Raw genomic sequence first — 11667 nt, 5'->3', positions numbered from 1 at the left:
ACAGCCCACTGGCCCTCCCGGCAGCCACAGAGAAGCCGATGTCCTGTCCCCACCTGCGGCTGGCGGGCTAGAAGGGAGCTGGGGTGATCTGGGTTCTGGATAGACACTGTCAACATCAGCCTTTTCCAGGGAGGGGCAGTGACCCTGGGGGCCACCAGAGCTCTTGACATGGTCCCCCAGCCTCAGATGGTGTCGGACTGAGTTCAGACCCACCCCAGGTTGGCCATGAGGGCTGAGCCACCCGGGCCTCCCAGAGAGACGTGGTGGAGCAGAGGCCAGAGATGGGCCCTGCAGAGTGGACGGCACACGTACCGGGCCCAGGGGCCGCTGGGATGGGAGCAGGGCCACAGGCCGGCCACACCCAGAATGGGGCCTGGGCAAGCAGGGCCACCCGGGGCTTCTCAGAGTCTGGAGAATAATGCGTGGGCCTCAATGTGGCCACACGGCGGGACCCGAGTCACACCTACCACGACGGGGCCTCAAAGTGACCACGGGCCACCGGATGGCACCCACGTCATGCCTACCACGACGACGTGACCACGTGGTCACGTGGCAGGATCCCTCTAGAGAACAGCACCATTGTTCTGGAATCAGCAGTGGGGACACCCCAGAGCTCTCCAGGGCGATGCGGGGCCACACCTGGGGCCTCCCTGGGATGCTGAGGGCCATTAGGACTCACACACTACGCGTCATCAAGGATACAGGACGAGCTCGGACCCAAAGCTGGGGCCTCCTCTGGGGCCCGTGCTTCTGTACAGAATGTTAACAGGCCTCACGAGAGTTGCCGGAACAGACCCAGAGGCGCAGCAGAGGCGAGCCACCCCTGGAGCACACCTGACCTTGTTATGGAAGCAGGCTCGGTGGGCGACTCCGGAAGCGCCCAGCACTGCAGGGAAGGGCCCGGAAGTCCCCCGGGGCCTCCACATCCAGGACAGACCAGAGCGTCCCTGGAGCTGAAGGAAGAGGTGGGCACCCTGACTGGAGGGTCGGGACCCTGCGATGGATCCAGAATTCCTCCGGGGCCTCACCACGCCCAGGGGCTTCACCTGCTCGTCGGTGTCCCCACCTCTGGGTCTCAGTCACGGCGGGATGCTAGGCTCTGAGGTCTGGGTGTGGCCCCCGCATCACCTGGGGACTCTAAGATGCCCTCAAGGCTGAGAACCACTCGCTGGTCTAGACCTTCGCCGGAGGCCTCAGCGGGTTAGGAGGGACTGATCCGGAAACCAACCTGTCACTACCACGCTCCCAGGAGGGCTCGTACCTCACAGCTGGGGCTGTGCCCGGACGAGAATCACAGCTGGGTCCTTCCTCATCTTGGCTGGAGAGAATATTCTAGAAACACACCTGTGTCTCACCAGGGCTGGGGTCGTGCCTGCCCCAGGATTCCCTCCCTCCCCCCTGCACAACCTGCCCCCGACGGCCTTCAGGGGCTGGATCTATTCCCCCTCCTGCCCGGGCACCGTGCTTCCTTGGTCCCCAGGCCCGGGTCATAACCTTCTCCATCCAGGGCGGCTGAGCAGACGTGGGCCCCATGCAGCTGGGGGGTGGCTGGAAGGGCCCCTGCCTCCCGCCCTCTGGACGGGCCGCCCGGGCCCAGGGCTGCTGTAGGACAGACCTCCAGTGCTCAGACCTTGGGGGTCCTGGGCCAAGCAGGACGGAGGGTCACCCCCGGATGGCGGAGCTGGTGGGGTTCAGAGCTGGGGGACACCGGGCGGCCTCTTCTCTCTCACGGGGACACTGGAGCCACGAGACCACGCGCGTGGTATACGTCGTGGAAAACAAGGTCCTCCCTGCATCACTCTCTGCCTGGGTGATTCCTCATTCACGAATCCAACCCACGCTTATTCGGTCCCCACGGGGCCCGGACACTAGTCACCTCACAGCTATCGATGACAAACGCGAAGGCCTTCAGAAGCCTGCAGCTCCTTGGACCCAGAGCTTAGCTGTCTCTCTCCTGCGCATTCTGCACGGCCACGCGCTCCCACGGCCCCTCTTCCCCCCCAGCAAAGCCATTATCAGCTTGCGCTGTGAGGACTTTTTTTCCCTTACGGCTTATTTATTTTTGAGAGAGAGATGGGAGGAGCAGACAGAGAGAGAGGATCCCAAGCAGGTTCTGAACCATCAGTGTAGAGCCTGACTCGGGACTTGAACTCATGAACCATGAGCTCAGGACCTGAGCTGAAATCGAGAGTCGTATACTTAACTGACTGAGCCGCCTGGGCGCCCGTGATGACTTTGGAATGTTCTTCCTTGCAGAGCGGAGAGCCTCACTCTGGCCACACGCGCTCGGGCCCCTCCTGAGACCCGCTGAGGCTGGCTCAGGGGCGGAGGGGGGCAATGCCTGAGCTGAAGCCCTTCCCCCGCTGCCCGCACCTCACCCTCCGGGAGGCCAGCCCTGGGCCGGTGTGGCCGGCGCCCCAGCCGCCACAGCCAGCGTCCCCGGGTGTTTGCAGCAGCGACAGGGAGAGGCAGCTGACCAGCTGTGCGTGCTGAACGCCGAGAGCCAGCAAGAAGACACAGGAGGAAACAGGTGTCTCAGAGAGAAGTGGGGATGGGGGAGGGGCCGGGCAGAGATGTGGTTCCGGCCCCTGGTCCCCCGCACACGGGTTTCCGTGAGTCACCAGCACAGCTACTCCAGGGAAGCCCTTCCTTTGGCTTAAGCTGCTTTGAACGGGCTCCTGCTCCGTCCCGCTGAACAAGTGGTCTCGGTCTGAAGCTACTCCCGCCTAAGGAGCCACGGCCACAAAGATCCTGCGTGGCTGGTCCTGCATGAACATCTTCCAGCCTGTCACTGCCTCTCCCCCCACCCCCAGCAGACCCGCGCCTGCCCTGCCACCACCCAGCTCTCTGGACGGTTGCCGAATGAAGAACGGGCGTCAGCCTCCGTCAGGAACCCTGCTGGCGGGGAGGGCCGGCTCTGTAGGGGGCGCACGGGCTCGGCAGCCCTGCGGCCTGGTGCGCTGGCCCCGGCCGGCGGGGGGCCCTGGCTGGGCTCCCACAGGCCCCGGGCTCCGCTCTGCACCGGCTGGGCCCCCCTGCTGGACGGCGAGCTTCTCCAGGGCAGCTCCTCGGCCCCGTCCCGCTCCCCGCCCCGGCAGCACCAGCGGCTCTGCGGAACGGAGCACCTCTTCTGCTTCTAGAATCCTCTTCCTCGTTACCTCAGCGGAAACCCAGCGGCCAAAGCGCTTCTCCTGACGCCCGACCAGGGATGACAGTCCCGAGCGTGAGGAAGAGGGGAGGCCCGTCCCTGCATGTGCGGCACGGCGCCTGGCCTGCCCCCGCGGCTGGGAGCGTCAGTGTGAACTGTGTGTCGCGCCGGCTCTGGCTGCACACGCGCACACGGCCTGCAGGGCGCGGCGGCTGTAGGGGGCGGCGGGGACACCGAGCTCCACGGCCCCCTCGCTCCCCCGGCTGGGTGACTGCAGAGACGAATCTCCATCAGCCTGGGCCCCCAGGGATCACGGCGCCCGCCGCACGGGCCGCACGGGACCGGAGAGACGCCAGCCAGAAACCCGCGTTCCCTGTGCTCGCGCAGATTCCGTTGTCACTGCAGCCGAGTGGGGCCCGTCCTGACTGGTGACGGCCAGGAGGCCACCGCCACGCCCAGGAGAGGGCTGACAGCAGCCTGGACGAGAGCTGGGGACGCAGACTTAAGTGGGTGGGGCGGACAGGGGCGGATCAGGCCCCGAGGCATCGCTCCGCCACTCTGGGGACGTGCTTGCTGAGACCCTTTCAGAAGCGCCCAGCTTGTCGGGGTGAAGAATTACCACCCACTTTCACATCCAGGCTCAGGGCTTGCTGTCGACTGGCTGCACGCCCGCCAGAGACCCCGGGCCCCGGGTCACTGCTCCGCTGAGCAAGAGGCAGCTCGTACAGGGGGAGCCCGAGGCCGTAATGGCCACCGTTTATTGGCGAGACGCGCTGGGCTGTGCCAGCGCTTTTCAAACAGCACCTGCGTTAACCCTCGGAGCCCTGCTCCGCCACGGCCTCGGAGGTGGGTACACTGAGGCTCGGGGAGCCTGAAGACCCCCAAACTGTGTCAGGGGAGGGGAAGGCAGAACCAGCCAGCAAAGCCGGCCCTCGTGGCTTGAGGCCCGTGGCTCCCACCTGACGCCGCCTCCGGCCTGGGCTGGGCAGCTCATCCTCAGTGAGCGAGCTGATGACTGGGCTTTGCGCCCTCCTCTCTGGGGAGGGGGCAGACGACCCTGCCACCCCCCCCCGCAGCACGGTGCGCGCGCACACAGGCGGCTGCACCCCTCCCGGGCCCATGCGTCCCCAGCCCTCCTGCACACACGGCAGGGGGCGCATCCTGTTCTTGGCTGCATTCACTCGGGCGCCGGCTCCGGGCTCCCACGGTTCCGGGGAGACCGGACCGGGGGACGTGGGTGCCTGTCTTGGTCTTCACGCTCATGGCAATAGAACTGCAAGGCTCCCACCCAAGCAGGAACAGAGGCTGCTGCGCAGAAGTCACCGGAGCGACAGTGACATATTTTCACTTGCTGTTAATTCTTTTTCTTGGCAGAGACTGGTAAACTCCACCGCCACCCCCAGCCCCAGCCTCCATGCTGTTCGTGCAGGAGGACTCGGGTCCGGCGGGCGGGTGTGGGGCCCGGGTCCGCCTGTGGCTCTGCCACACACACCCTTGGTAGTCCTGAGCGAGTCCCTGACGTCCCTGAGCCTCAGTTTCGTTGTCTCGAGAATGGGTTAGCAGCGGCTGCTGGGAGGACTCGGGAAGTGCCGGACGTGGAACAGCACTGGCGCCCGGCACGCAGACCAGGGGCTCAGCTAACCGCGTTCCCTGCTCTTCTGAACTCGCTGCTCTGCTGTCGTGAAGCTCGGCTACGAGGTCACACACGTCCAAGTCCACGTTCACACCGTGCGAGAGCTCAGGCCCCAGAGGCCTTTTGGGGAAGATCAAACTTCCTGAAGCCACTGGTAAGGATGACATTTCACGTGGGCCCCTGTTACGGACAGTGGTTGAAATGGGGCTGCTCCCACTGACGCGGGCTCTGGTCCCCCCCACGGCCCTGAGGGTGGCCCCCGACGATGGAGGCCCCAGGGCTGCTCAGATGTCAAGGAAGCCGTGGGTTAGGGCCAAGCGGAGGGGCCTGCGTGTCGGGTCACAGTCACCGGGTGGACAGGAGGCTCAAGCCCGCCCTCCGCTCCCGGGCCTCGGCAGACCCTGGGCTCCCGGCCGTCCTTCCGCGAGGGCGCAGGGACAGAGCCCGCTTGGCGGCGTCAGAAGCGAGCGTAGATGTCCTGCGCCCGCAGTGCTGGCTGCCCGTGCAGGGGGCAGCTCTGCCGACCCGCCAGGTCGGGTCCCGCCGCGTCCTCTGAGCGCCCCTGTGAGCAGTCCCGCCCGCCAGCGCCTACTCTGATGGCCTGGTGGCCTCTGTCTCTGTGAGAAGTGGCCTCCCCACACCTGTGGTCACCCACCTGGGGTCACCGCACCTGGGGTCACCTCACCTGGGGTCACTGACCCCGCAGTCACCACACCTGGGTCACTTTACCTGTGGTCACTGCACCTGGGGTCCCCGCACCTGGGGTCACCACACTTGGGGTTACTGCACCTGGGGTCACCTCACCTGGGGACACCACACCTGGGATCATGACACCTGGGGTCACCACACCTGGGGTCACCACACGTGGAGCCACCTCACTAGGGTCACCACACCTGGGTCACGACACCTGCAGTCCTGCACCTGGGGTCACCTCACACTTGACCCCTGACCTCCTGGGATGGGACTCACCATCACCGCCCCTCCCCCACCTGCCCCCCTCCTGCACGTCTCTCTCGGCAGGTGGCACCTGGTCTGCCCCAGGCTGAGGCAGCACTCGGACGTCAGCTTCCACCCTGTGCAGCTGGACGGCAGGTCCTACCAGGGGCACCTCAGTGTGTCTCCACAGTCTCCACTGTAAAGACCCGGCTCCATCACCCTCCCCGGGTTCAGCAAGCCTCCCCCACCACTAGCTTCGACAGCCCCATCGACCTCTGCCCTGGCTGGCCCCCGATCTGCACCCGTGTTCTCCCCTGATCTCCTGCACCTGCATTCTGGGGGGTGCTCCCCAATCTCCTGAGACTGTGTTCTGGGTGGTGCTCCCTAATCTCCTGCACTTGTGTTCTAGGGGGTGCTCCCCAAACTCCTAGACTGTGTCCTGGGGGGTGCTCCCCAATCTCCTGCACCAGTGTCCTGGGGGGTGCTCCGCGATCTGCGCCTGCGCCTGCCTTCTGGGGGGGTGCTCCCCGATCTCCTGCGCCTGCCTTCTGGGTGGGTGCTCCCCGATCTCCTGCGCCTGCCTTCTGGGTGGGTGCTCCCCGATCTCCCCGATCTCCTGCGCCTGCCTTCGGGGGGGTGCTCCCCGATCTCCTGCGCCAGCGTTCTGGGGGGGTGCTCCCCGATCTCCTGCGCCTGCCTTCTGGGGGTGGTGCCCATCCACAAACCACCAGCCAAACACACGGTCACCGCAGACAGCGACAATGGGGTGGATGGAAGAAAGCCCCGGCTGTGCGGTGACAGAGGCCTAGAGAGGTGGCTTCTAGGCTGGGACCTTGGGGCCAGGACTTGGTCACTGAAGGGCCTGGGCTGGGAGGTCATTCCAGGCCGAGGAAGCATCTGCTGAGACCCTGAGGTAGGAAAGCAGAGGCTGGTGCAGGGTGTGGAGGGTGGGGCAGGGCGGCGGGGTGCGGGCGTGGTGAGGCAGGGCCCCAGCGTGCTCCAGGTCACCACTGGGAGTCCTCGTTTCTCCCTAAAGGCACGGGCGCCACTGACGGCCATGCGGGCTTGGTGCCGTGACCTGACGTGCGACCAGGAAATCACCCTGGTGGGGGCGGCTCGGGGGGGGGGGGCAGGGGGAGTGAGGGTGTTCAGGGGCCCCAGCTGGGCGGAAGCTGCGGAACAGGGTGGTGGCCGTAGCGATGGGAGTGAGCCCGGGGGGCTGCCACCCCACCGTGAGCTCTTTGAAGACCAGGGTTAAGCTCCATTTTTCTCTGTAGCCGCAGGACCGAGCACGGGTCTGGCGCCTCAGATGTTTGCCGCACAGATAAATGGCAGCGTATTTTAGTGCAGCTGTGTGTCCCCTGGCCCAGACCCGTCACCCCGCTGTCACCAAGCAGCCGTGCAGCGGCCTGGTGTTTCCTTGTCCCAATTAAGGTGTAATTACCGAGCCTCTTCAGCCTCATTTCAGCTCTGGAGACGCTTGGGGGACGGAACGCGCACCCCGCACACTGAGCCCTGGGGCCTCGCGCCTGCGGGCTGGGGGGGACCCGGCCCTTCTGCAGGGGCTGGTGTCTGCGGTCTGAGTCCCCGTCTGTCCCAGGGATCTGCTTCCGGCACAACCTCAGCCCCTCCATCTAGGTTTNGCCTGGCGGGTGGCCCCCCCAGCCGGCGTCCTCCGCTGTAAAGCGGGCACACTCACAGCCTTCGCACCGTTGTTGGTGTGAACGCTCCAGGCCAACCAGCAACAGGTCCCGCGAGTGAGGACGGGGAATGGGGCTTCACCTCGTCTCCAGGGAGAGGCCCCACTGGGGGGGGACAGTCGGCGTCCCCGCCTCTGGAGCCTCCGCCCACGGCAGTGCTGAGGTTCCCGTGGGAGGGATCTGTGTCCCTTCTGCGTTCCTTCTGTCTCGAGCGACTCAGGAAGAGCCTGGGGTCCACGGCTGGACCCCGTGGGGTGGGGTGGGGTGAGGAGGGGCTGGGGTTGGATAGTCAAGGCTGGAAGCTTATTTCAGGGCTATTCCCACGAGGGTGGGAAAGCTCAGCGTGGGGCACTCCAGGCCAGAGCAGGGCTCGAGCAGCGAGGGTCAGCCTGTGGGGACGCTGATCCGAACCCGAGTGCGGGGCACCTGGGCTGGGAGGAGGGGAAGTGGGCGCTGGGGAGCAGGGCCCGGGAGGGGCCTTGTGGCTGCCGGTGACCGCGGGGGCATGGCTGGCCCAGTCCGCCTTCGTGAGGTGTGGGTCCCAGGGCAGGGCTCCGGGACAGCGGGCCGCCCCAGGCGCAGAAGCAGCCAGAGGCCGGGGCACCACAGCGTCACCCCGGGCTGTGCCTGGTGCGGGGTCGGGGCTCCCAGAGCAGCTGCGTACCCTTCTGTTGGAGGACCTGCACCATGAATTGCCCGTATTCAGGGTCTGGGGGCCGTGACCCTCTGGCTTCCTAGGTCTGCGACACGGTGACAGGGCCCGGACCAGTGCCCGTCAGGCCCCAGGGCATGAGGCGTGGAATTCACATGAGACACACCAAGCTCAGCTCAGCAGGCACTCCCTGCGCACCTACTATGTGCCCCGTCCCTGCCTCATTCCGGCCTTCCCAGGAGGAGGCTGGCGGCTTGGACCTGGACACGTCCTGCTAACACCACGTCTTCACGGGCACCGGCCGGACCAGTCAGCCCGCTGGCATCTCCGAGGCCTCCCGAGCGCGGCGCCCGCCACACGCCGGCCGGTTCTGAGTCCAGGCTTCCCGTGGGCCCACATGCCGGGCAGGCCCCGTGACAGGAGGGCTGGGAGCCAGGCTGTCACCCGGGGCCCCGTGGGTGCCACGGGCGCCCAACCCAGTGAGATACGGGACAGCTGCCGAGACTACCAGCTTCGCTCTACGATTCAGACCAGAGACGGCACACGTTCCTATAAACACACGCAGGCCAGGGAGGCACAGAGTACTTTTCATGTCAGCCAAACTCCCGCTCTGGAGCGGGACGGAAGGGACGTCCGCGCAAGCGCGTGAGACAAAGCACGCGTCCCTAAGGAGACCTGCGCGCCAGCCGGGCGGGACCAGACCGTCGCCGACGAACCTTCTCGCCGCGAGCCTGCTCTCGTGAACGCCTCTGGCGGGTCCCCGACCGGAGGCGCTCTGAGGAGACAGCTCTCATATCGTCCCTGGGTTCTGCACTCCTGTCCCTTCCAAAATCCGCCCCGAGCATGATTCAATACCTGAGCCAACACTGGTTTGGAATCAATACAGGATCTCTTTTCAGGAATTCTTAGACACCGGATGAACTCTAGGTCTGATTCTACCCCTGACTCACTCTGTGGGGCGGGCGACCCCCCGTCTGGTCCTCCGTTTGGCTACGTGTGAGCTGGGAAGGACGGGCCACGCGGTCTCGCTGAGCTTCCTCTCAGCTTTCACGTTCCCTGACTGGCCTTTATTCCCTGCCCAGGAGGGAATGGAGACCCAGCTACGATTTATTTAGATCCAGCTAAAGTGCGTTATGAGCACGCATGCTTTCACACACGTTATTTGCCTGTGTTCTAGAAATCTCAGGCAAGTGGGTGTTATTATCTCCATTGTCTAGACTACAAAACAGAGGCTCAGAGAAGCTGAGCGTGGTCACTGAGGTCACACAGACGGCAGGTCGCGGTGCTGGGATTCAGGGGGCCGAGACCAGACGCCTCTGCCTCCTGCCTCCCACCTGTCCGGCGCTCGGCTCCGGGCTCTGCTGGGGGGGCTCAGGTGGGCTCCTGCTGGGCCTGGGGCTGTAGGCTACTGGCAGGTGCGGGTGGACTTGGGCTGGCAAAGGTTGGCAGTGTTCTGGAAGGCCGGCGAGGGCAGCTCATCAAGGGCCGAGAGCGGCATCTGCGGCCCAGTCCGGGTCTGGCGCTCCCAGGTCTGTGCCCGGAGCCCGGGGAGCTGCTTGCTCTCGCTCTGCTCTGCCCTCCGCGAGCCTCTCCCTGCCGTGTGGCCTGCCATCCCCAGAGACGTGCCCTCAAATATTCCTGCCCACATGCCCAGTCCCCAGGAGTCATCGGACCCGGCAGGCAAGCGCAGGCAGGAAGGGGTGCGCTGCGAGGCCGGGCTCAGACCCGTCTCCACTGTCCGCCGGGCAGCTTGGAGCAAGGCTATTTCCCCGGGTCGGACAATTCCACCACCGCGGGTCTGCACGCAGCAGCGGCTCTGCGACCTCCGTCCTCTTTTCCAAACCTGAGCAGCGACAGGGGGCAGGTAAAGTTCTCCCGGGGCCCCCGCGTCCCCCGCGTCCCCCGCAGACAACAGCTAGCTGGCTGGAGCCCCCGGATGTCAGGTCCCTTGCGGCGATGGCATTTTAGGGTCCACTATGGGACTCTCCCTTCCCAGAGGCACGGAAAGCAGCAGACGCCTCTGGAGAGCGCAGCGAGCTTAAAAACTGCTCTCCCTCTGGGTCGCTNGGGGGAGCAGCGCCAGCCTGCCCCGCGGCCTCCGCAGCGGCCCTGGCCCTGGTCTCCGCACATCAGAGGGGTCCCTGGATCACCCCGGTCCGGTGCTCCGGCCTCAGGCCGGCCGCGGGCCCATCGCGCTGATGGCACCGAACCGACCCCTGCGGCCCCGCACCCCAAGTCGGCAGAGCCGGTGCGGGCCCTCTCACTCCCGGCGGCCGGCGTGGGGCAGGGCCCCGGCGCTCCGACGCCTCCGTCTCGCCCTCCCCGGGCCTGGGGCAGACAATCGGGGATGTCTGGGGCTGCGGAAGCCGCGGGGCGCGGGTGGGGGTGGGGAGCACCGTTTCCGTCTGGACGTGGGTCCTCATTCACCTTCTGCCTCTGGTTTCCCGGAACCGCGTCCCCTCCCGCACCCCGTCGCCCCCAGCGCCTCCGCGTCTCGGCCGGTGTCCCCGCCTCCCACGGAGCCCTCGGGGCGCAGGGCGGCCGCAGCCCGCGCCGACTCTCGGCCCGCAGTCCCTGCTCCCTCTGCCCACCGCGGGGTCACCCGCCCGCCAGGGCCCTGCCTCCGCTCGCGCCCAAGGCGCCCCGAGGGGACGGACCAAAGTTGGGGCGCCGCGGGCCGGCTGAGGGCCCGGGGCGCGGGGAGGTCAGACGCGGCGGCGGCCTCACCTGTTTCTCCAGCGGCTCCTTGGCCGAGAGCGCGGGCTTGGGGGAGGGCGCGCGGTCGCAGACGCAGCCCTCCAGCAGGTAGAGCCCCGAGGGCCGCGAGCTCGAGTCGCTCTCGAAGTAGAAGAGCAGGTTCTGCAGCAGCGCGAACCACTTGGTTTGCCATTTTGTGTTGTCCGAACTCCGCTTGCTCAGGTAGCCCTTGCGCGTGCCGTCCTTGCGCGCCAGCAGCCCCAGCGACGCGACGTGGCCGTCGTTCAGCCGGATCCCCTTCTGCATGGTGCTCGGAGCCAGCGAGACCCCGCGCGCTTACATCCNCGAAGAGCCCGTGTGAGCAGCGCGGACAGACACGCACGCAGCCCGGAGAGGCGCGGAGCGGCGCGCAGGCTGCACCTCGGCGCCCCTCCCCTCCCCGGACGCGCACACACGCGCACACACGCGCACGCACACACACCGGTCCTGCCCCCTCCCCGCGGGCTCCGCCGCTCCCCTTCGGGCGCTGAAACCCAAAGCAGATCGGTGTTCAGTTAACCCCCTGGAGCCCCGGGGGCTCGCCGTCCGGGGGGGGGTCCGTCTTTGCGCCACGCGCGGCTCGCTGTCCACCCGGGCTTAAGTGCCAGTTGTCATTTGCTCTTCCAGACGCTCCCTCCCGGCACTTTATTTTTCTAATCCGAGGTGGACGGAGGAGGGTGCTGGCAACACAGCTCTGAGGGAGCTTTCGGTCCTATTCTTTGCGTCATCGGCCGGGTCACAGCCGCACTCCGGGCGGCGTCCCCAGCGACCTGAGGGCGGCGCAGCGGGCCGGGTGGGGGAGGGGTCAGGTGAGCGCTCACTGCATTTTGGTGTATTTTGAGCGTTGCCATAATTCCCGGCG

The 11667-nt window shown here is 66.5% G+C and overlaps 1 protein-coding gene across 1 annotated transcript in view; it reads right to left on the bottom strand.

Moving 5' to 3' along the window:
- The window catches only part of RASGRF1 (Ras protein specific guanine nucleotide releasing factor 1), a 91702-nt gene extending 80600 nt beyond the window's left edge, over positions 1 to 11102 (bottom strand). Inside the window, exon 1 of the mRNA XM_077774354.1 lies at positions 10797 to 11102. Coding sequence (XP_077630480.1) covers positions 10797 to 11072 — 276 coding nt within the window. The 5' untranslated portion in view covers positions 11073 to 11102. The remainder of the gene's footprint in view (positions 1 to 10796) is intronic.
- Between the last annotated feature and the right edge of the window lie 565 nt (positions 11103 to 11667).

This window comes from Crocuta crocuta, unplaced genomic scaffold (assembly GCF_008692635.1).
Source record: "Crocuta crocuta isolate KB4526 unplaced genomic scaffold, BGI_CrCroc_1.0 scaffold7, whole genome shotgun sequence".
Taxonomy (NCBI): Eukaryota; Metazoa; Chordata; class Mammalia; order Carnivora; family Hyaenidae; genus Crocuta; species Crocuta crocuta.
The sequence above is the reverse complement of the archived record's forward strand: the minus strand, read 5'-3'. Positions and strand labels throughout refer to the sequence as shown.